Source organism: Artemia franciscana, chromosome 1, assembly GCF_032884065.1.
Source record: "Artemia franciscana chromosome 1, ASM3288406v1, whole genome shotgun sequence".
Lineage (NCBI taxonomy): Eukaryota > Metazoa > Arthropoda > Branchiopoda > Anostraca > Artemiidae > Artemia > Artemia franciscana.
Window position 1 is genome coordinate 27,631,626 of NC_088863.1, and position 26,080 is coordinate 27,657,705.

The following is a 26,080-nucleotide window of genomic DNA, read 5'->3' on the forward strand; positions in this document are numbered from 1 at the left end:
CCTGGAATTTTTGGGAGGAAATTCTTAGCAAAACAGCGTGTCAGGTCCCTTTGAAGTATGTTTGCTGGGAAGCTTGACCCCTTCCCCATGTTTTGTCGGGTATGATGCTGTCAAAAATAAATTCGAAAGTTTATGAGTGCTTAGTATTTTACTGTCACTGGTTTTTTTGAAAATCGTAAGTTTCTGAAAAATTAACAATGCTTTTCGTTCTTTTCGTTTCTTACTACAGAAAGACAGTAGGATTTTGTTCTTCTCCATGAAAGTCCTTATGACAATTGTAGTTCTTGTATCTGTCCCTTATCTTTCTTTCGAGAATATCAATTTCTCTTCATGATCCTTGTTTCATTCTAGCGGAATCTTCCAAATTGGCGCGCTGAATTTGGAATCCTTTGTCCGAAGGACGGGGGCTCTATTCCTGGTGTGGCCGGCTATTTGGTTTGGGATGGGGGTCAGTGACGTCACTCTGTAAGCTCAGTCAGAGTCAACCCAGCTCTAAATAGGGACCTGGAGAAATCTGGGAAAGGTAAGCAGAAAGGGTAAGCGAAAGCACAGGATTGCTGCCCCCAGCTCCCCGTTACTCTTCCTGGCTGAAGGACCTTGAAACAGAGATCAGCAATGCCAGTTTGGACTTTAAGGGTTTAGTGCCGTATTCTTTACCTCTTTTTTAATCTTCCAAATGGCACTTATTTTTTATAAAAAAAAATTTCAGGTGATTTGTTGGCTGTTGGATTTGAGGTGTTTTTAGGACTTATTGATCCAGTTACACTGAAAGTAATTCATCGAATCAAGGATGATGGCGTTATGTCTCTTCACTGGAGAAGCTCACTACTTGCATGGTTGGCTATTTCCTTTCCTGACTTTCTCATTTTTCTTTTTTTCTTTTTATCTCTTTATTGTTGTTTTATCGTCATGACAAAAATCAGAACAAATATTTAATTTTTTTTAGGATATTTTTGGGTGTCAATACCTTGAGAATTTATTTTAATTTAAGCCATGCATTATAGGCAGCTTATTTTATTTTTTAATAATTTCTACTAAATAGTCAGTGCACTTGTTCATCTTTTCATAAAGTTATCGTCATGCACTTGCTTTTTTTCACGCTAATTGCCAAAGTGGATTGTTAACCAGCCGGCTAGGATGAACGCGTACACCCGCCCTACAGCCTACTTGCCACTTATTTTCCTCTCAATCAATTTTATTTCCCCTCTTTTTTTTAACAGGTAGATCATGAGATTTTTTATATCTTATAATATATATAATAATTTTGAGGTAATTATTTTGTTCAAAATTGCCCAAAGGTCAAATAACTACTCTTTGAAGGTTGACATAATCCCTTCCACATCCTGAGGGCCAACAGCTTAAGTTATGTGTGTCTCTCATTGTTTAAGATGTGAAGGTTATTAAGGTAAACCTTCGGAGAAGGTTAAGAGCGTATGTTGATCTAAATGAAAAAACAATGTGTCCATCCAGTTTGTCAAAAAGGTGTAACTGCAATATATTAGGAACGGCTGAGGGTGTTTAATTGATACCTTCTGAGCATACCAAAGGGGATGTTAAAATTATTGGAGGGTAACTAGCCCACCTCTAGTGCCCTTTTAGCTGCCCTTGTCAAGGTGACATCCGGTCAAAACTTAAGAATAGCTATCTAGTTCAAATTAGTCTAAAGATCAAATAACTATAGAAATATCAAATATTTCCTATAATAATTATAGGAAATAATCCTTCGTAGCCTCTGTGGCAGGAGCTTTAAGTTATACAAATTGCCTATGTTTAAGTATAAGCATTCTTATTGGGAGAATGGGAATGTTTGATACTGGGTCCGGAAAAGGACTTAGGGAATTTAAGTTGAAACTGTCAGGAAATGTTGAGGGGAATGTCGAGCAAATTCAAAGCACACTACATGCATGATGATATATGTAAATAGGGCGCGTCTGTAGTATCTAAGGAAAGGCTGAGGGTATTATATTGAAACTTACTATATTGGTATTTTGAGGGGGATGTTGAAGAGTAATTAAAAGAGAAACCAGTCCCCTCGTCCCTTTTAGATGACCCCCTTAACACTGATAGAAATGTTAAAAATCAATTTTTGTTCAAAAGGGCCACAAATTAACATGATTATCCCTCCCGGTATGCCACACCCCTCCCCTTTCTTGGGGGCAAGGAATGTAAATAATGTAATTTGCCAAATTTTTCACATGCAGAATTTATTACTAAGAAAGGGAGAGAGGTGGAATTTTGGATCCTGGGCGTGCCCGAAAAGACCAAGTTTAATGAGGTGAAATTGTGGAGAATTTTGAGCGGTGTGGTAAACTAATTCAAAAGGCACTAAGTGCAACCAAGTTATCAAAAAGGTGCATTTGCAATATCTTAGCAGCGGGTAATGGTATTAATTTGGAACTCTCAGGGCCTCTACTTCTATTTTGTTACTGTTACTGGAACTGGGACTATTTGCTACTGCGACTACTTGTGGTTGTGGGGTAAAACTGGACTAAAAACATAGGACGAGAAACTTCTTCTCGAATTTAAAAGTGACATGTCCCTTTGACATCTTAGACTAATCCGGAAGTCTTCAAAGTACGCAACAGCCGTGTCAACTTGCTCATTAAATGGATTTGCAAAATTTGTCGAAGAAAATTATCTGACTGATCGATCGTAGTCTGGCTGAACTTTCTGTCTTTCTAAATTAGCTAGCTTATTAATACAAGACGTGAAAAGATCCTCCCGAATAAAATGACGATTGAGCTTCAGGGGAACGAAGAATATTGAAAAGGACGTTGTCTGATAATTAAGGCCCAAGGCTCAACACCACCCACTTAAGATAAATAACCGCGTTCCATTGGTCAGAATCTCAAAGGACAATAAAGCGTAACAAGAAAAAACAGCTTCAATTGAATTAACCTTCGATTTTTCCATACTGCAACTATACATCAGTTTGGTTAGAGGGGCCACTACCAGGCAACGTGTCTACAGTGTAGCCTGTATGGCAGTAGATGTAGCAAGAGCCACTACAGGCAGTAATCTGTATGGCTATTGTAATCAGTCTTGGGATTTTGAAAAAGGGAATCCGCAAGTTAAGTTGAAAATAGTCGTTCTAATATAGCAAGAAAATTTTTAGGCTTGGCCTGAGGGGAATCCATATGCCAAACAACCCACCAGCAAAATGAAAAAAAAAGTAACAAATATCTTGTGGGTTTTCAGTTATCACCTATCAGGGCCTTTTAGCACGATTAAATGACAATTTGAGAGAAATGAAGAACGAGATTCTGGTATACGGGGCAATTCACCCCATCATGAGAAGTTGGATGTAATAGCCTCTTAGCCTCCAACAGCGGAAACACACCCAGATTTAAATCAAACCAAAACTTAGTTTAAAATTATTTGTGGCCAAGGATACCAACTGTCGCGGAGACGGTTGAAGCACAGTGGCATGGAATGAAAATCCAAAGGAAACGCATAGTAGCTTTTTCAGGGTCCCGTCGCATGGTACAGTCAAATAAGGAACAACTGTTGATATCAAGTGAGGGTGAAAATTGCACATAAGGTTATAGGAAAAAAGGTTGGTCGGGGGGGGGGGAGATAAATACGTTATGGTAATGTGAAATACGATCTCCCAGAGACTTTAGTTTGGAAAGACTAGACCTTGGCAAGGTTGTCACAACTATCCAAACAATTGTTAACTAAGGAAACCAACAATCATCTGTAACTTACTGAAGAGACCCCCCGATCATCAATCAGGACCAAGTGTCTCAAAAACTGATAGGACAGACTCTCTTTTTTTCCTTCTGTCGCAGGTTAACAAAAATAAACCCCGTGGAATTTGTCTGTCCATCAGCATAGGCTGATTTTTCATACTATGTCACTTTTTGCATTTCTTTTTTCTTCTCAGTTTTTTCAGTCTTTCAGTCAAAATATATATATATATATATATATATATATATATATATATATATATAAATCTAATTCACTTAGTTGTTGTTCAACATTGAATAGAGGAAAATGTCCGAATTAAAAACCTTGTTTTAAACTACAAGGCTGAAACCCCATAGTTTTCGTGATGTTTTCAGGATGACATTCCAGTGGCAATATCTTAGAAAAAATATATATATATATATATATATATATATATATATATATATATATATATATATATATATATATATATATATATATATATATATATATATATTTATATATATCTTCAAAAGTATCACATACGGGCCTAGGATTGGAAGTTGAGTGTAATTGTGAACAGAATTCAAGATGGTGAAGTCCAGACAATTTCTAGTGCTGGCTTTGTCCAGATTCACAGGTGAGAAAGTTTTTTCAGGAGCCGTGGAACCATGGAGGAGAACAATCTGGCTCAGAGGGAAATTCTCGAGCAGAAGAAAACGCTTTGACCCAAGAACACATTTTTTCCTTTAAACCCTAGTCAAAAACATCGATGGAATTGGGTCAATCTAAATACCAAGCTCAGAGCAAAAGGATAGTCTCTTCCACATTCGGATGGTATCTTCCAGGCTGTTGTCATTCAGTAAATTTGGAGATTTAGCCAGAAGCGGTGCCAGGCTGGCCTGATCACATTCTGTTCCTATATAATAGCGTTGATGAAGCCTATCAAAGATTTTTACTAATGAACACCTGGACTTTAAAATTAGTGTTTTGCATTTCATCACAGAGCAGCCTATAGTTTAACATTTACGATGCTCTTTCTCAATAACTGAAACTTTTGGGCATTAAAGCGAATAATGGATAAGAATACCAATACCGTAGTATCAAGAACTTAAAATTACCATTAGAACGAGCAGCGAGTACCAGAAGTTACAAACAAAGAATATCAGCAATTATGTAATGAGAGCACTTATCGCCCAAAGTTCTCACAGCTCCCTGAACTAATCTATTTACAAGCGTGCCACTGGCTGCTTGAGCGTTGACTATGTAATTTTTTGTCATCATTTGTTGCCCAGAGTAGTAGTAGCAGTAGTAGCACTTGCAGTAGTAGTAGTAGCTGCATTAGGGGTAGCATAGTAGCTGCACCAGTAATGGTAGTGGTAGTAGTAGCAGTAGTATTAGTGGCAATAGTGTTAGTAGTAGTAGTAGTAGCATTTGTAGCAGTAGTAGAAGTAGTAGCAGTAGTAGTTATAGCGGTAGAAGTGACAAGTAATGCCATTTGCAGTTGTAAGTACTCACAGTCGTATATAGTCGCATTCGTAGCTCCAAGTAGTTGGGTTCGCAATTTTTCGAGGTTATTAGTTTGACATTGAGGAGGTCGTTCAAGGAGGATAAACCGAGATGATTTCTAACCCTATTTTGGTTCACATGGACAGCTGAGAATTTACTTTTTTAATTTATTGGATCAACGAAACTTGTATCTGCTATTATCCTCGTATTTAAGTTTAAACATACATGGAAAGGCGCTGATTTATCAAAAACTTTTTTGTATAAGTTATCAGACTTAAAAAATATTTGAGCCATACTAGTTTTTTAAAGAACGCTCCCTACCTCTCCAAATCATATTTTAGAACTGTTTGTAACTGAAAACCATTTTTGCACTCAATATCCTATATAGTTACGCACATGGTCATTCTATGTATATTTTTAGTCATATCCATGTTGACCTGGATTCACCACATGTATCCTGGATTTCAGGTCGCTTAAAGTACCGATCCAGAACCAAAGAAATGATCTTTAACAGACATCTAGCTTCTGAGCTGACTCTTGACTTAAAAAAAAATATAATTATAAAATAAGTAACTGTTCTAGTTACTGATTTCTACGTCCTGTTCGAGTTGATTTTTTATGGTGTTTTCTTTATGGTGTTTGGTGCAATAGTTTTTGGTTTCCAGATGGTTCACGGTACTTTTTTGATGTTTTATTCTGTGATGGTCTAATTAATAGCTACAAAGTTTGGTGTTTGTTTCCTAATATATCTCAAATAAGCCACGGGTGATGTTTAAATCTATGGGTTTTTTTTTTTTTTTTATTAGAAACCTGCCATACCTTGTGTTACGATTGAACCCGTAATAAGCTTTTACCTTTTTTTAATTAAGATGTATTTTCGATGGGGTTCACCATGCACTCTGTTTCCCAGTATTATCAACTATTTTGTGTTCTGACTAATGGTTTGCAAGTTCTGAAGACATGAAATGTAAATAAGACAGGATGTGTAATTGAGTTGCTATTCAGTCTCTGATCTGTTAAGACCTATTCATTCTCTTAAAAGGATTAATAACCAGTTTATGAACAAGCGTAGAAAAAGGATTATATTCTGAATCAATTAGAGACAAAATTTATTCTGTTGTAACAAAATATTACCTGAATGAATTCGACCGGCTAACAATAGCCTAACGCGCGTCCGTTCCGTACCTGCCTTGATGTATTTTTTGTTCATTTATTAGCCAAGATTGATCGGAAGATTAAATAATGGAAGTGAATTTTCTATGATAAATTGAAAAAAAGGGAAAAGAAAAATTGAAGCTTTTATAATAGGAGTGCTGGACTGAGACTGATTAAAGCTGCTTGCCGTGGTTATGTTTAAAGCTTAGATAAAGCTTTTTAAGGTAGGCAATTTGCAATTTTTGGTTCCCCTTCAACCCCTTTTTGTTGCTGTATTTACTGTTAAGAATGGTTGGAAAAAGGAAGAAGGTCAAACGGGGAGAAGAAGCTATGGCGATTATATCGGCATCGGATAATTCAATGTTGAATGACTCCAGCTCGCCCGATTCAAGAGGAGTAGAAAATATTTCACTGATGTCGTTAGCTGACAATATTAGCACAATTTTGGCCACAATTCAGTCAAACACTGAAATTCTGAATGATTTATCTGGATCAGTTAGGTCTATTGAATCTCGATTATCACACCTTGAGAATTCTGTTGCTACCTCCCAAAAGGAAGTCTCCGAATTAAAACCTAGAATAGCTACTGTTGAAAGTGAGTCAAAAATGATAAAAAGTAATATGTCTCTATTAGCGGAAGAAAATGTTCGTTTAACATCTGAGTTATCTTTATTGAAAGGGAGAACTATGAGAATAGAAAGCAGAGATGCTGAAAAAAATTTATTGCTTTGGAATGTCCCAGTTAATGATGAAGAATCAGCTAAAAAATCTTTGAAAAAGTAATTACTGATGGAATTGGCTTGAGTTTGGATTTTGAATATTTAGTGGTAGACATTAACCATGAAAAACAATTTATCAAAGTGGAAATTGCAAAAAAAGAAGCCCGAATTCTTATACTGAAGAACGCTAGGATGTTGAAAAACAAGTCAATTTTAGAGCATTCTAATATCTTTGTGACGGATGATGCCCCGCAATCGGTCCGAGAAGTTCGAAGAAAATTATTTGCTGTTTGGTTAAAATTACTCAACAGTGGAGTTAATCGTGGGGATGTTTGGGTGACAAAATCGATCCTGCCACTTTTGTGTATACGCCAGTGTCCAAACACTGAGCCTCTAAAAGTGACTGTTGACAAAGTAAATAAGGACTTTATGGATTCAGTTTAGGCGCATATCCCTCATAGAGTTGATATTCATAGGGGTGGATTTGGAAGTTCTATGGAAAAGTGAATTTTTTTCCTTTTTTTTCAGTTATTTTCTGTATTTGATTGGTTTGAAGGTTGGGTTGGACGCGCGAAGGGATAATTTGAATGAAATGAAGGGTGGTAACAAAATTGCGAGTGACGAAAGTTTTTTGTGTGCTTTTTTCTTTTTTGTTCATTTAGTTGTAGTTTGGAGAGAGTGTTTGCTTGATTGTTGCATTTTGGTACTTACAGTGTCTATGGATTCCCATGTTGATTTTTCTTTCGTATTTCATGTTGAATTATCTGTGAGTTTTAGTTCTTTAATTTTTCAGTGAGAGAGGCATGGGGGGGGGTACTCCTTGGCGTGAGGTTAATGCACGATAATGGTTAATCGAGCTCATGGGATCCCTGCATCTAGACTGGAAGAATCTGAAAGAAAATCAGCCCTCTTTATTAATATATTCCAAACGCCCCTAGCCCATGATAATAATGACATTTTAAACTCTATTTTAGTCCCCCCAAATAAATATTTGTTTTCTCATGAAATAGCTCATAAAAACCAAATATGAGGAGAATTTTTTTTGGAACTGTCGTGGTTGGAGGAGTGGGCAAGGTGCGATTGAAATTTTTTTATTTGAATCGGGCACGGATATTCTTGGGGTTTGTGAAACATTTTTAGATGAAAGCTCGGCAAATGAAATTAATATTAGCGATTTCCAATTCTTTCATGTAAGCAGAAATAAAAAAAGCAAGGTGGTTTAGCAATACTAGTTAAAAATTATATTCCGGCGCGACTGAGAGAAGAATTTCTATATCTGAATACTGAGATGGTTTTTGAAAGCTGTATTGTTGAATGTTTTTTACCAAAAAATGAAAAATGTTAATTGCTGTAATTTATCGTCCTCCTTCATCTAGCATGGCAGACTTATATTGACAAATTTGAAAATATGTTAAGCGTGATATCAAATCTTCGAATGCCATTTTTTATCCTTGGGGACTTCAATATTGACTTAATGGGATGCCTCCCATCAAGCCTGCAAAGGATTGACCGACATGTCCTTCAGTTTTTAGAATGTAACCTTTCACATGGTATGAGCCCAGTATGTTTTATTCCGACATGAATTACAAATTCATCTTTTTTACTGATTGATAACAATTTTGCACCTTATCCATGTGAGGCTACATTCGTGGTTATGGAAGATACGTCTGATCATTGTATTTTAATGTCTGACCTCAGAGCGCAAAAGATAGCCAATAAAGAAACCCTATGAGAAGGAAAAATTTTTCAAAAGTAAATATGAATGAACTGAAATCTAGTCTAAGCGATATAGATTGGAGTGAAGTTACTAACGAGAATGATTCAAATACATCTTTGGATTTATTTTATCGAATTCTGAACGAAAAACTGAATCTTCATTGCCCATTTAGAGCTACATACCGGAAAGGAAACTCGCCCAAAAAACCTTGGATAAGTTTATCGCTTTTAAAATCTATCAAGGAAAAACAAATCGACTCTATAAGATAAAAATGAAATACCCCTCAGCCCATAATGTGCAGCGATTCAAAAATTATAAAAATTTGCTGGTTAAAATTCTTAGAACAAGTGAACAAATTTATTATGAAAATTCATTTAAAAAATCGGATTCACCTATGACTACATGGAAATTAATCAAGGAAAAAATTGGAAATAATACTAAGACATCACATCCTGAAGTGATCATAAATGAAAGTGGTATTGAATTGAAGGGGAAGGATGTTGTTGCAGATTATTTTTATAATTACTTTTCCCATTTTAGTGCTACTGCTGATCTGAAATCCCCTGAATCTTTATTAAATTGGTTCATATAAAGACTATCCACCGTCATCCGAAAATTTTAGTATGTTCCTGGCCCCTGTTACTTTCGGTGAATTCCAGAAAGTAATAACGAATTTAAAACGTTGTAATTCCCTAGGTCTAGATGGGCTTTCCACAAATATTCTGAAAGAACTTGCTTGTGTAATCCATGTTCCATTGCTTCATATTTAAAACGCATTTATATCATCAGGGATCTTTCCAGAAGTATGGAAATCTGCACGAGTTATTCCAATTCATAAGAAAGGTGATAAGACAGATGTAGGTAACTACCGCCCAATAGCTATTCTTTCTCCAATATCTAATGTTCTAGAAAAAATTATTCAAGAAAGAATGGTATCCTATTTTAATAAAAGGAATTTATTTACTAAGAATCAGCTTGGATTCAGGTCGGGTCATTCCACTGAACAAGCTTTTGCTGCGCTAATCTTAATGATTTACTAAATGATGATAATTATGTGTCTGCTCTCTTCTATGATATAAAAAAGGCATTTGATACGCTAAACCATGAAATCTTGATGGAAAAAATTAACAACACAGATATTAGAGACAAAGGCCTAGATCTAATAAAATCTTACCTGCATTATCGAAAAATTCAAGTAGAAATAAATAGACATCTATCAAGCCATATCGTTATTGATGATGTTGGAGTCCCCCAGGGATCAGTTTTGGGGCCATTACTATTTTTGATCTATATAAATGACCTCCCAAGGTGTTTACCCCAAGATAATAGTTTAGCAGTAATTTTTGCAGATGATACGGCTGTGACAGTAAAATCTAAAACTCCATCTTTGTTGGTTGAGAAAATGGTGACAGCAATGAAATCTTTGAATAAATGGTTTGCGTGTAACTGCCTAGCTCCGAACTTTTCTAAAACTGAATTCATGATTTTTGGATGGTCACAACGGGCGATAAATAAAATTACCATAGATGAGTTAATTGTAAATCAAAGTAGGATAAAAGAGTACATTCATTTCGTTACCTTGGGGTTATTCTCGATGAGCTTTTATCTTTCCGTAAGCATTCTGATTATTTGAGATTGAAACTTGCCCATCACTTGGGTTGTCTTCACAGATTGAAACAGGTGTTTCCTTTCTCCATCCTTAAAATTTTATACCATTCTCTAATTGAATCATATCTTAATTATTGCCCCATAGTTTATCTCAACACATTTATGATCCATCTGCAACCTCTTCAGATAATTCAAAATAAGGCAATTAGAATTCTGGGTGCTTTTGTTCATCGCCCTGCGAGACTTAAAAATCTGTCAGAAACCCAAACTTTATATATTTTTCTCAATATACTTAATCTCAAACAATTGAAGCACGTGCATACAGCAATGTGGTATTATGATATCCATTCCTAAACAAATTATTTCCATGATTTGGGTATAATTGGGACTCCCACTTCTCCTGCCCATTGTATCCGCTCCAAGAAGTATCGCCTTCCGCCAATCAAATCAGAAAGAGCTAGATTCTCAATCAGATGCCAGATTCCTCATATTGCAAATAAACTTAAGTTTGTAGAAATGTCCCGAAGTTTCACAAGTCGATTTTCTTTGAAAAGACATATTTCAAAAATAATCTTTGCCTGGATGTCGGGATTGATTAATAATAGATTTTAGTATGTATTTTGCTCTGGTATTCTTGCGCTGGGGTGGCCTTCTCTATGATCTCCTACCTTGTATGTTTTTTTTCTCTCGTATATTTTTTTTGGTCTTAGTTTTTTCTCTCTCCTTTGGAATTATAAGTATGACGAGACGTTGTGTTTTTTTTTTATCCATTTGTGCTGCCCCAGCCTTATGAGCTCCGCTCTCTGTTGGGGCATAATATTGTTTTTGCATATTTTTAATTTTAATTAATAAATACTGATTGATTGATTGATTGAGTGGTTGGGAGTGACCGTGAGGTCCTTAGAGGCTATAGAGTTTTTTTCAGTCTTAAGGTTAGCATAAAAATTGAGAGCTATGAAAGTATTCAGAAAAGAACAATTTAGTGAACGAATTACATTTACAACTATAATCCAATGTGTCATTAACTAAATTCCAACGGGAAACTGAATATCTAGGCCTATTCTCTCACAAATTATTGTCAGAAGAAACGTAATTTTTGAAAATTAAATTCTAGAAAACGATTGGGGATTAGAGAACACCACAAAAGGTAATAAAAAAAAAGCCTGATTCAATATCCTACAAACAAAAGTTCTAGAAAAACACTTATTACTACAGAGCACTATGAAAACCAACAAAAAACTGGGTTCTATAATCAAACCCTATAAGATTAGAAAAGAACACAATATTATATTTGAATTCTAAACATAATTACGAAAAGGTTCCCTTTTCAGCTAGATAAATCGTCCTGATTTTTGTATATTTTTGCTTATAGTTTATTATTGAACATACTATTTTTCATTAAATTACTTTTATTCCAAATTTTGACTTTTGAGCTTTTTGTTTTTATTATACTTGAAGAACAGAAATCCCTTACATTTATTCTGTTCTGTACAAAACTGATTCTTGTTAGAAGGATACACACCCTTACGGAAATAACGCAATATTCAGAATACTACTTCATTGGGAAGTTTCAACCAGCGAACACCTCTCTGGCACTAAAGTGCTATTTGAAGAACACCAAAATCCATAATTTTTCCGTTTCAATATTCCAAAATAATTGGTTCACCAAAGTTACTTCTTAATTTGTTTTATTTTTTTATCAATATTTCTATATCCCATCTATTATACTATATTTCACCTATATCCCTATTTTATATCTATATTATTTATCTAAATTACTTATATTATCTATATATATTTATAATACCTTTGTTTATATTTTATCTATTCTATTTATAACAATTTTATCTGTATGCTTTTATTAATTATTATTTAAGAAACATGGATATTTTCGTAATTACTTTCTACATTAGTTTCTTTCTATATATTTCTTTCTATAGTTTCTTTCGTAATTACTTTCTATATATATTTATACTACCTTTGTTTATATTTTATATATTCTATTTATAACAATTTTATCGGTATGCTTTTATTAATTATTATGTAAGAAACATGGATATTTTCGTAATTACTTTCTACAATATTAAACGGTGAAATAGCCGAAACGGTCTAAGCTCTTTATCAACTATGCACGCTGATTCAAAGAAGATGAAGTTAAATTAGTTATTGTTATCAAAAAAGATTATTCTTGAAACTAGGAATGAAGATCATACATCCTCAATACCATAATCAATTTATGTATTTTGTAGTGGAAGTTCGTTCGGGACTCTGAAACTCTTCGACAGCAGAAAAAAACTTGAACCGGTTTTAAACCAGAAATTGGATCGAAATTGCATATTGAAAGTTTTGTGGAGAAGTGATGGAAAAATTGCTCTTGGTACTACTTCTGGCTATGTGAAGGTGTATGATATCAGGAACAGTTCTAATCCTTTAGCAGCTATACACGCTCATTCAAAGAAAGTGAAGGTAAACGAAGTTAAATTCAGCTGAATTTAAGGAGCATCATTAAAAGTCGAAACGAACAGAAATAATTCCGTAAACGAGGGGGAAGGGATATCTCTTCTACAACCCTCGCTCTTTACATTTAAAATTTGAATTTTGTCACACTTGTTAAGGAATGACTGCTCAAACACAAGGAAATTTAAATTGGAATGATTTTTTTTGAGAATTTAAGACTCAAGACTTTAGCGTAATGAGTACTAATACTACTACTAATAACTCGCTGCAGCACCAAGCCGCCCGAGGCCAACAAGTTCCCATTTCCTTTAAATCTTTAATTATGACATCCTCCCAACGCAGACGTGGACAACCTACTTTCCGTGTAGCCCCAGACAATTGGCCAAAAAGGACAGTTTTCGGCAATTGGTCATCTTTCATTCGGAGAACGTGACCTAGCCATCTCAACCTTTCTTTCATTATAGCCCTAAAAAGTGGGATTGAACCATATTTTTCGTATAAGCTACAGTTTGAAGCACAATTAGTCAGCCGGGTACCCAGAACAATCCGTATGCAACTTCTCTGGAAAACATCTAGTAAATTTTCGTCCTCTTTTCGGAGCGCCCATGCTTCAGAGCTATATTTGACCACTGTCATCACTGTAGCTTCCAATATTCTAATCCTGGTTCGCAGACTTATCTTCTTATTCTTCCAAACTTTTTTTAACTGTGAAAAAACAACCTGAGCCTTAGCTATTCTACTTTTAACATCTTCACTGCTCCCACTGTCTTTACTAATAATATTACCAAGGTAAGTGAAGTTGCCCACCTGTTCAATCTTTTCGTTACCCAACGTCACCTTTTCATCTTTTTCATAATTTTCAAACCTATTTTAGCACCCTGAACTCGCAAGCGTAATGCTTAATAGCGTAATGAGTGAGGTTCAGGAAGGGGTAGCCATTCCTCTTATACCAGATAGTTTCCGTTCGTTTTAATTTTTATATTGCTCCTTACTTTAATTTTTATGAAAGACTTGTTTTTCACATTCAATTTCTGATTTTTTTTTCTCTTTTTAAATCATCCAAGGAACCTGAAAAATATTCTCCCCTTGGAAAACCCTTTCCTTTCACACAAAATTCCCTATTCCCCCAAACAATCCGAATGTTTCTCAATAAAACATACTGTGTGAGCAAGGGGTAAATTACATAACTTTACCCAGGGACTATAGGTAAATCGTCATCCCCTAAGGCATAGTTATATACCTTTCGACAATACTGAATAAAATTGTTATTTATAAATTTTGACCAGATGTCCTCGGGGAGAAAGGGGAGTGGAAGGTGGGCTAGTTGCCCTCCAATTTTTTGGTCAATCAAAAAAGGACACTAGAACTTTGGATTTCCGTTCAAATATGCCCCTTATCAATGTTCTAGAACTGTAGGTTCGATACGATCTCCCCTGAGGGGAAAAAGAAACAAATAAACACGGATGCGTGATCATTCCTCTACCAAAAAATACAAAATTCCACTTTTTTGTAGATAATTTTTACATTTGGACTCTCTGACATGCCAAGTCTGATTGTGTGGTTTTCAAGAAATTCTGCTTGACTTTTTGAGGGTATTTTCTCCCCTTTCGAAAATAAGGCAAATTCTCGCAGATTCGTAGCTTTGGATGGGTATCATTAAACTTACTGAATTTTACATATTTAGTATCAGCATAAAAAGAAAACTCTTTTGATGTACAAATTGTTATCAAAATTGTATTTTTTAACTTCGGTTGCTATCGGGCTGAGTACTTGTAGTTTTGTTACATCAAATTGTTTGATTCATTTAATTACTAACGAAGATCAGTTTCGGTTTTTTAATCGGGTATTAGTATTCAACTGGTTTAAAATTGATGTGGCTATGTTGTCTGGCTAACGTTCAGTGAATATTCTCTTAAGCTTAAAAGAAAATCCTAAAATTTTAGCGTCACAAGAAAACGTTTCATAACATCGCAAGAACGTTGTAAGAAAAACGATTACAGTCCCATACTTAAGCCAGTGGCTTAGCAAGAATCTTTTTTCGATGATCCCACATATAATTTGAGAATTCTCTTCGAAGGCAAGTGGGCCAACTAAACAAACAGCCTTTGTGTAGGCTTTACAAACTATTGTTGTAAATTCTTTCTTCTCCTGTTATCCTACTACTAAAAAGCTTTATATAAATAAAATACAGGCAAATATAGCTATCTTGTTACACCTCATCCAAATATATATTTTCTGAATAACGTTTGCTAGTGAATGAACCAGCAATCCAACAGTTTTTCACTTACAACTGCAGCTGCGTCTTCAGCTAACATCGGTTAGGAACGATTAACTCTGGTTCCGTGAATGTTGGTGCCCTTTTCACGATTGGTTAATGAGCTCAAGGATGATCTAATAAATAAATCAAAAATAAAGCCTCGGCCTAAAGGGCTAAACAAATAACGTTTGTTAGTGAATAAACCACCAATCTAACAGTTTTTCACTTACAACTGCAGCGCTGCTGTGTCTTCAGCTAACATCGGTTAGGAACGATTAACTCTGGTTCCGTGAATGTTGGTGCCCTTTTCACGATTGGTTAATGAGCTCAAGGATGATCTAATAAATAAATAGAAAATAAAGCCTCGGCCTAAAAGGCTAAACAAATAACGTTTGTTAGTGAATAAACCATTAATCCAACAGTTTTTCATTTACAACTGCAGCTGCGTCTTCAGCTAACATCGGTTAGGAACGATTAACTCTGGTTCCGTGAATGTTGATGTCCTTTCCACGATTGGCTGATGAGCTCAGGGATGATCTTATAAATAAATCGAAAATAAAGCCTTGGCCTAAAGGGCTGAACAAATAACGTTTGTTAGTGAATAAACCACCAATCTAACAGTTTTTCACTTACAACTGCAGCGCTGCCGTGTCTTCAGCTAACATCGGTTAGGAACGATTAACTCTGGTTCCGTGAATGTTGGTGCCCTTTTCACGATTGGTTAATGAGCTCAAGGATGATCTAATAAATAAATAGAAAATAAAGCCTCGGCCTAAAAGGCTAAACAAATAACGTTTGTTAGTGAATAAACCATTAATCCAACAGTTTTTCATTTACAACTGCAGCTGCGTCTTCAGCTAACATCGGTTAGGAACGATTAACTCTGGTTCCGTGAATGTTGATGTCCTTTCCATGATTGGCTGATGAGCTCAGGGATGATCTTATAAATAAATTGAAAATAAAGCCTTGACCTTAAATAGATCCTTTTGGTAGGCTATAGTCCATCTAATTGGAAGTATTACTTAATTTTTGTGAACGACCAGAAATGAAACTAAAGGAAAAATAGGTGCAACATTTTCTGTGTTTGTGAAGTTTAGTGCAAGGACCAAGGCCGTATCCAGGGGGATATCAGCTTTGACCTCCACCTCCCCCCAAATTTCTTGTCTGACTCGTCAAAAAATAACGAAAAACATAGGTACTTGTATATTATACAGAACACACTCAATAAGTGAAGTTAGGCTCTTTCGTGAAAAAAAAACGACAAAGGTAAATTTTGATTAAGTTATTTTATATATAAAGGTGGTTAGGTTAGGTATTTGATATAATGCACCCCCCCCCCCCTAATATGCAATTATGCAGCCAGAACTTTTGATAAATTTAATGAAATAAAACCAAATATGATGAAAATACAATACTTTATTAGGAAAATTGTAAAATTACAACTTAGAATAATGTACCCAGAACGCAGAAATGTCGTTAAGAATCGGAGTTAGTTATTCCGATCGATGACTGGTAGTTATTCCAATCGATAGCACTTCACGGAGGTAGTTATTCCAATCGATAACTGTCTTCCTAGAAATGCCTAGCTCTCGTTCACACCAGGCCACATTTATCGATTAGTAAACCCAGCAATAAATGAAACGAACTGCAGCAATAAATGGTATACTGTAAGCAAACCACGTATTTACACGCAAATTGACTTTTTTCAAACATGGTCTATTGTTACAGCTCTAAAAATGTTCCTCCTCGTAAGAGTACAAAGTCATGTTGTGTCCATTGACGCAGATTTTTGTTGTGGGCAACAATCCCTTATCCTAATATAAATGCCTCTTTTTCAATCTTTGGTAAATCCCAAATCTTCATTTCAAAATCCATGTTCAGACACTCTCTTCTATCACTATGCGTAGCAAACTAAATTGAGTTCTGTCTTTGTGGCTATGAAACCGGATTTTCGTATCGTAGTTTATTTCACATATATATATATATATATATCGGAGAAATATATATACCGGACGAATTGGACAAACATTTCAGGTGGGGGGGGGGGGTTAACCCTCAAACTCCCTGGCCAGAGGGTCTGAAAGGGAGAGGAAGTAGCACCAATTTAATTTATAAGCCTTGACATGTCTTGTGATATAGTATTTTTAATTGTGCTCTCGTTGTGTTACAAAAAGAAGTACACTGCTCAGAATACAAATTGTTTTCAGAAAAGTGTAAATTATGTCTGACCATTCCATATTTGTGGCTTCATTTGGGGGTGGGAAGCTTTGCCCCAGAAATTTTTACTTAACAAGCACATGATCAATATTTACTTTAGTACATATTATGTTGTGTTTACTGCGTTCCATTCAAATATACATAAAATATAAACAAAACTTACAATTATAACATTATATTGAATTTTCAACGAAGTACAAAAGACACTGTAGCCTTTTGTGGGGTTTAATAATTAACAATAATTACCTTCTCAACAACAGAGCCAAACTGATCCAGAAAGGTAAAACGACCCTTATTTTCAGTTTTTTGTGTTTTTTTGTGTTTGGTCCTATCTGTCATCATTATTTATGTTTCTTTTAGGCTTCGTATCTTTATTTGCAGTTATATCTTAGCAACAAATGTTTTCCTCAGAATTCTATTAAGATTTTCTATCACGGTGATTCCCTCTGTGTATGGACCTGAACCTATCGACCATTGTGATTTATTTAGAACATAAAGCCTCAAGACAGTATATATATATATATATATATATATATATATATATATATATATATATATATATATATATATATATATATATATATATATATATATATATATATATATATATATATATATATATATATATATATATATATATATATATGTGTGTGTGTGTGTGTGTGTATGTGTGTGTGTGCGCGTGTGTGTGTGTGTTTGTGTGTATGTATATCCACATATGTATATACATAAGCTAAACTAAATTAAATAAGTTAAATTTTCCATTCTCTCTTTTCGCGTCATGAAAAATTGTATCAATTTTATTTAGAATGAAAAAGTGATTATAAGACTTAAAATAAGAAGAATTCAACCACTAACAAATTTTACGTTTGATCGGTAGTAAACTTAACTCTAAAATTATATTTTACCACGCTTCATCCCTATTCAGACTTTCGTTTTCAAAAGCCATCATTGTTTGCCACCATTTTTCGTTCAAAATTCAAATCAAATAAAGAATAATAAATCATAAATGGTTAAATTTTCTAGGCTTTAGCTTGGTGCCCTTGGGAGACTTTCAAGTTAGCAAGCGGTGGAATTAATGCAGAAGATACTTCAGTGAAAATTGTGGACATCGATAAGGGAATTGTAGTTGAAACTTTTGAGACAGGAGGACCGGTAATATGTTTAAGCTCCTTATTTACTTTCATCCATGACAAATGAGTTAAGGATTTATTGTCAGATAAATTTGTGTCAGTTCGCTCCTATAATCTGTAGGTTTTGGGTCTCTTTAATACTTCAATTTAAAGATATACTTTGCATGTATGTATTTATATCATTATAAAACTGCCAATTAGCCTATAGAAGTGGGTCCCATAGAGAGGATCCCTCCTCTTACCACCAAAACCCTCTCTTACCAGCCCACCCCCTTCTGATAGACCCAAATAAACAAAAGTTTAAAATTTGCAATTTTCTTGGATAATGTATCATTTTTTTGCGGATTTTTTTTTTTTTTTTTTATTAGATCTATAACCCTCTGAGAAAACATCTACTGGTCTATCCTCCCTCTATTGTAGAAAATCGTATTAAGGATCCATTGGCTTAGAGTAATTTTAAAAGGTCTGTTGTGACTGAAACTAGAAATAGGTGCCTTAAGAACTATTTACAAAATGGACTAGTATTTTAACTTGCAGAATCTTTAGTATATCTTTAGTTCGCAGAGCCCTCACAAGGAGGTATTTTTTAAACCACATTTCTTTTCACAACTGACTTATAACACCTTATTTCTAATCAGCCTATCTTCTTCCTTTTTAGAGGTGTTTTGCTCCTCTCTTAGAATCGCATATGGACCATAATATTCTGTGACCAAATCCACCTATCCATAATTACTACTACTGGTTCACAGTTTTGTGTCACTTGAGAGATCATGCTCAATCCCTGCGTGTTATAAGTTTTAGCTTTGATTATTTTCCAAAAAAAAATCAGCAAAGTCTTGCATGATTCTCAAAATTTTTATCTTAGCATGATATTTTGTGATCAGCTTCCCTCTGTAAGACTGATTACTTACTAGAGCTATTCTAGGAAACTGGTTCTTTTTCACACAGTGAATATACTCAATGTAACTAGTTCACTCTTTTAAGGTCCAAAATATGGTAAAGATTTAATACATTTAATTCAGGAAAATATTTCATACGGAAGCTCTATATCAGGGCTTATGCCTATAGGACTAACCCTTAAGAAACGTCTCTTAAAGGGCTTATGACACTCTGCTATTCTCACTTTAGTATCCTTGCTTCTGTGCAATACTAAACGACATTCGGCCCTGTAGCCCAGAATATCCTAATTGCTGACCTTGCTTGGACCTTTCGCATTTTCCATACGCTCTAAAGTTCAGGGGAAACATTCTGTGTTTCTGCCATGATGTTGTCCTTCGGACTCCTGGGTCCGAATTACCTTCCCGGTACCACAAAATGCAATAGTACGAGGGGCATTAAAAAATACGTGAAGTTTTTGTCAACAAGATATTGGCAACCGTTTTCTATGACTAGAAAGGATTTGTACTTGTGGAAGATTTTAGAAGGTACATCTATCCTGCGATCTTCATCTTTAGCTACAAAACCACATAAACAAAATCACGTCTATTCCTTCAACTATTTCATTCGGGATAAATGTTGTTTTTAGCAAGGTAACCGTGCTAAATAGTAAGCTTTTAGACATCAGAAATTGGACATTTCTTCGTTTCACTGTCTTAGTAAATATTTTTCATGGTTAGTTTGTCTCTTTCTATTTCTGTGTGTAACTCCGCTATTTATATTTTTGTTATTAGTTGGCTAGAACATGACATGACTGCCTGTCCATGGATTATTCTTTATGGTTGATTGTGTATGGCTATGCTGTTTGACCTATGTGATTGTATGGATGAGTAGGGTTAAGGCCTCATTCAAGTGCTGGTCTATATTAATCATTAATTTAGGAAAACAGTCTTCCTTTTCTCCTTCTGTCTCCTTTTTTTTATGTGTTTGTGCTGTTGCATTGGTGATTTCTCTTTTCGTTATATATACAAATATAATATAATATATATATATATATATATATATATATATATATATATATATATATATATATATATATATATATATATATATATATATATATATATATATATTATCAGTTGGATAGTTGAATAATATTACCAGATAATCGATAATTTAATTGTGTTTTTGTTGGGGTAATATAAAATTTCTAAAAATAATAAAGTAAAATCTGCAACAAATTTGATTGACGAAAGCATTTTTGACAAAAAGTCAAATGAAGAAACCTAGGTTCGTGTTACTAAATTGGCCAAAGGATCCATTCTATTTTTCTTTTTTTTTCAGTTACATTTAACTATCATTTGTTTCGTTCATTTATCTAACAATTTATCCATTCTGCATTTTTGTTCATGTCTACAGTTATGTATTGATTCTGCTTTTATCATAATTATTTCTGTAGCCATTGCGCTTTGTAAAAATTTTTAACTTTAGGTTGTATCAATAATATGGAATGAAGAATACAAAGAAATCTCTACAGCCCTTCTAAATGGCAACAACACAATAAAACTATGGAAAGCCTGTGATTTTTCACTAGTTGGAGCTCTTGGTTGTCCTTCTGGTAAATATGAGCTGGCTTATCGTATAATTGCAGTGGTAGTTCTGGCCTCTTTTGCACCCGGGGCAAAATCTTGACAAGATCCCCCCCCTATCTTCCAAAAATTTTCAGGCCAAATTTTTGTGAAATTTTCATTGATTAACAAATGTTCTATTTATTTAAGTATGGCTTTTCCTAGTTCAGTGACTAAAAAATTATTAATTATCCAGTCCTAATTGACTGCTTCTAATTCTTTACATTCCATGCTCGTTAACACTGAATCATATAGTCGCTTTTGGCCCATAATTGATCTGAAGTACGTTGATATTGATTTAAGTTTACCAAACGACCGCTCAGTATTGACTACAAACACTGCACTTGCTAATAATATCTAATAGGCAAACTCTTATATTTAAGAAGACCCCTTCATCTCCGTTTAGCAACATTAAAATTAATTGTTTCGTTATACTTTCTTTTATTTTCAAAGAATTGTCATGAAGATATGGGAAAAATTAAAATTTCGGATTCAATTTGCTTATACTTGCTGGCAACTACGCCATTTATTTTATTTTATAAAAATAAAATTTCCAAGATTACAAAATGATAATAACAGTTAGATTATTTATTTGAAATTTTTGGCCCCTAAAATTTCTGCACCTGGGGCAAGTGCCCCCTCTGTCTTCCCTAAAACCGCCTTTGTATGATTGTCTATGTTAGATTACCATTTAAGGCTCAAAGTTTATTTTTTCTATAGTTTTTGTTCCCAGAAAAGGACTACATTTAAATTTGTTGGGATACGTAAGGAACTGTAGAGTTTGGATGGGCCATGTAATCAGGTATAAACCAATTTTTGAACAAGGAGTGTATATCCTATAGGATTTGACAGTGAGTGTCAGGAAATATTCATCTAAGGACTGTAAAAGTACATAATTTTATTTTACTACTTATAAAGGATAATTTACATAGCATGAATTAATAAGAGTTCATAAATCACTTTCTAACTACCCTAATGCATTCCTATCCCAATAAATTTTTTTACAATTACCCTTTTGAGACACTGTGTCTGGCTTTGACCTTTGTACTCTAAGTTGCACGCAAGAATGTGAGTCAATTCTGTGCCACATTCCAAAAATCTGCAAACTTGGAAATTTCCAATTATGTATTTTGACCAAAATGACAGATAATCAGTGCAAACGGGATCCACTTTCCCAAAATGTTATCGAAAGTTCATTCAAGCACTGTAATTTAAAATTTAATGAAATTATATCCCTCTAAACGAATATTAATTATTATAAATACAATTCAGCATATTTAACATTGTTTGTTTATATTATGTGTTACCCATTGCAGATCTTAGAGACTGAGAACCATTGCTGCCATTTGAGCCCCCCACTTATAAATTCTCATAAGTTTGAGCTTGTGGAGATTTGAACTAATTTTCGTGGTTTGTCCACTTCATAAAAGGAGATACACTTAGACACAAACTGTCTAGTTTTCCTTGGAATCCCTTGTGCAAACTTGAGGGATTTCACCCTGTCTCCTTTCTGTTAGCTGGTATACCAATACTCGGGTAAAGATCAATCCTATTTTGCAATTTTCTGGTGCCATTATAGCCACAATCCCTTCAGACATTTGCGCAGCACTTCTTCGTAACTTGTTTTAGTAAAGTAAGGTGCTTATTACATCCGTGAATATTAAAGACACACCAAGAATTAAAGACGTTTGTTTCAACGCTTTTGTTATCCCGAGACATTTAAGTTTTAGTAGTGACAAATCAAATTTCTGCAAATCTGCTTACAAAAGGGGCTAGTTGCGCCAAGACCAACTCTCATACTCTTAAGAGTATTTTTAACTAAAAAAGTCCCCGTCAATATAAGAAAATAAATTAGCCAATGCCGTCCGTAGGTTTCAGCTGACGGATTTTCTCAGCCTATCTCAATATTTTCGTATTAACAGAAGACCTGGCTTAATCACAAAGCGGTTGCTACCTGTGCTTCAGATTTTTAATAAATATTGAGTTACTCAAATTCAAAAATAATAAGGGTCACCCTTCCCATGGTTCTAAAAAGCTTGCGAAACCTTCTTTGATGTTTTTGTGATTCTATCATAAGTCTGTTGGTAGCTAATTTATAAAAAAAAAATTCTACTAGCTAACAAAAAAAATTACTAACAATTGTTAGTAAATTTTTTAGACAAATCGAAACATTGCTCCTGAAAATTTTTGATGGGTTTTTGGATATATGGCTCCAAAAAATATTAGAAAATAAAAATAAAACTTGTGAATTTGTTTACTTAAAAGTGGCTTTGTACAACTTTTTTGTTCTAAATTCTTTCTTAACTTTTGTACTTATTTAGAAATATCAAAAGCTACGCTAAATTTTTTTATTATATTTTTTTTTGATTTTGAGATCCACGACAAATCGTATGTTTCTCTGAAATGTTTAAAAGGATTCTTTATTAACTCTTGAGCTAATTGAAAATGATTAGCAACAATTATGACGGTGCAAACAGGCATGTAAGATTGGTGTTCATTAAAATTGTTGAAAAAATCTATTCTGGGCTATACAGATAACAATCTATAAGTATAGAGAATTGTTAAAATTAAAAAATAAGTAAAAATATTTAACAAAAAAATCAAATAGTTGAAGTTATAACAATTCCTTTTAGGGGTTTCCCTTAGAATATTCAACTAGAGACTATCTCCTTAAGACTGGTTCCCATCAAACTGAATAGATATCTGCTAACTATTATTGAAGTAATTTATTTCAAAGTTTCCAGTTTTGATCTTCGTCAATGCCACTTTTTATTATTCATAACTTATTTATAGAATAATTACTATATATAAGCCGGCTCCAGCGTAATTTTGGAAAACAAAATCAACTTTGCTAATAAAGTTGTGGTGCGCTCTGTAAAATTATACAGAGATGGTGAAATAGAAATAAATGATGAAATAGAATTATCCTTGCTCGAGGACTACCTCAGATCCTTGAGCCCAGAGAGCTTGAGAGTCTTCTGGAATCTTCAAGGTTCTTAGTTTTGCAGATTGAAGTTTGTTTCAGGATCTGGTAAGCTGTAGCCCACCATGTAAAAATAAAACATAAGGGTATAAAAACACAAAAAGACACATATTTACATATAGTGGATAATTTTCGAGCCAACTGATCAATAAGGCATAATTTGCTTCATATTATCATTAATAGCAATATCAGTCAATAAAGTCAACTGATTAATGTCTCTGCTCAATATCACTCAGAAAAATATATTCGATTGATAGTCTTTGCGTTGTATACAACATTATGTTCATTCTTATTTTATTTCATTTTCAAGTCTTGTATATACAGGTCATAAATCCTACAAAAAATCCTATATACATCCTAAAAAGATATTTGCTTGACCGTATCACATTTCATTATATATTTTTTCATTTTTGTAACAGCTTGGGGATCTGAGAGGGCAAACCGAATATGTTTTCTATGATTCTAATTCTGGTATGTCTGGCTAATTTTAAGCGGAACTCATTTGAGTAGATCATCACGCAATAAGTAAAGGCTTAATATTTTTTCTTGAAAATGAACAGGCTGTAGAATTTACTATTTTTCTCTGTGTCAGCTCTTATTCTCTTCTTTTGTATATCCAAAATTACTTAAAAGTAAACAAGCTGAAAATTTCTTATACCAAAATACCAAAGAAACAAAACAATACCAAATACCAAATCCCAAAGTATACCAAACCCAAAGTACCCAAAATACCAAATACCAAAGAAACAAAACAATAATAATAATAAATGCGCTGTGCTTAGTTTTGACGTGGTTGCAAGATTTTTTTTTTTCAAGCGGTCAAACTTTGTATAATCGTAAGAAATAACAGCGTGCAGAAATTTTCTAGTAGGGGTAGGAGGAGTGGAGGTCACGCGACTTCTATGCCCGACACAATTTCCCATTTTGGTCTGTAGACACTTGCAAAAAGAAAACAAAAGCAGATGAAGTGGGTATGACTGACAAACGAGAACTTTTGCAGTACTGAGTATCGTTTTACCAAGCATCATTCTGTTTATTGGTCTTAATCATTTCCTGAAGAGCTTTCTCGAAGAATAGAGTTGCCGTTCTTCACAACTCCTATATTTCCTTTTTTGAACCGCCAAGTTTAAAATACATTTGTTGAGATCATGCAACACTGGCGTCTCCTTCATCTAGTAAAAAAACACTCTTCAATATTTTTCTTTCATAGCTAAGTAATATCACTTAGATATATATCTGTTACGAATGTTGCAATATTATTTACTCTCTTAGCAATTTTCTGTAATTTCCTAGAAGTACTTTTAATAATTTTACCTACTAATGTCAATAACTTAACCATTGACCTGCTATTTTAACAGTTTTGAGTAACACGATATTGTATTGACTAACGCAATTGAGGCTATTATCTTTTTCTAGCTCATCAAGATAAGATTATTTCAACTGTCCAGAGCTGGAATGGAACCAGTATTGCTTCCCTGTCATGTGATGAAACTATTTGTATTTGGAAGTGCTGGCCAAAGTTTTCGAGAAAGCAAAACCATGAAGTTAGGTCTCCGATAGCTCTCACCTTGCGATGAAGAAAAAATGTATCTTGATATTCTTTTTTTTCTATGGCTAATAAATAAGAAAATTATGACCTGTGGATATATTCAATGATTTGACAAATTTTCAATTTTAGGTTAATAATTGAGAAGTGCCTGAGTCATCAGACCTCTTTAGTCCTCAGTTTTATATATTTTGAGTTAGCTTTTGATTCAGTCAATAGAATAGCTTTAACAGAGGTCCTATCCTTGTGTAGTTTGCCAGATAAATGAATCAAAGTGATTATTGTCATGTACGAGAATATTATTGGTGTGCTTAAGGTAAGAAATGAAATTAATGGCTGGTTTCGTACTGAATCAGGAGCTAAACAGGGTTTTGCTATTTCACCAATTATATGTATCAATTTGATGAGCTTTACCTAAGGAGCACCTCACAATCCACGGGAGAGTAAGGGATCCAAAGGTGGAAGTAAATATCTCCTAGACTAAGATTAAGCTGATAACTTGAGCACCCTAGACGTAGATGTTAGCAAAATAAATGAATTTTTGGAGATTTTGATAGTTCAAGGGGCAAGAACAGGTTTTAAAATTAATGTTAAGAAAGACCAACT

The 26,080-nt window shown here is 34.2% G+C and overlaps 1 protein-coding gene across 3 annotated transcripts; it reads left to right on the forward strand.

Annotated features, from left to right (window-relative positions):
- Nucleotides 1–688: 688 nt before the first annotated feature.
- LOC136027882 (cell division cycle protein 20 homolog) lies at nt 689–25,564 on the forward strand. 3 transcript variants are annotated; one of them, XM_065705302.1, is made up of 5 exons: nt 689–836; nt 12,627–12,843; nt 18,335–18,463; nt 20,809–20,935; nt 25,345–25,564. In XM_065705302.1, the coding sequence occupies exons 1-5, from the start codon at nt 802–804 to the stop codon at nt 25,503–25,505; spliced, it is 669 nt and encodes a 222-aa protein (XP_065561374.1). In that variant the 5' UTR covers nt 689–801; the 3' UTR covers nt 25,506–25,564. The 3 variants fall into 3 exon arrangements, 2 of the variants coding, with proteins under 2 accessions (XP_065561374.1, XP_065561383.1); XR_010617685.1 differs by lacking the exon at nt 689–836 and adding an exon at nt 6,357–6,557; XM_065705311.1 differs by lacking the exon at nt 18,335–18,463.
- The last annotated feature ends 516 nt before the right edge of the window (nt 25,565–26,080 follow it).

Bases quoted from the DNA above. Each gene is read 5' to 3' on its own strand.
- LOC136027882 (XM_065705302.1), top strand. From the start codon at position 802: ATGTCTCTTCACTGGAGAAGCTCACTACTTGCATG. The intron at 837-12,626 runs GTTGGCTATTTC...TGTATTTTGTAG, and splicing joins AGAAGCTCACTACTTGCATG to TGGAAGTTCGTTCGGGACTC. The intron at 18,464-20,808 runs GTAATATGTTTA...TTTTAACTTTAG, and splicing joins CTTTTGAGACAGGAGGACCG to GTTGTATCAATAATATGGAA.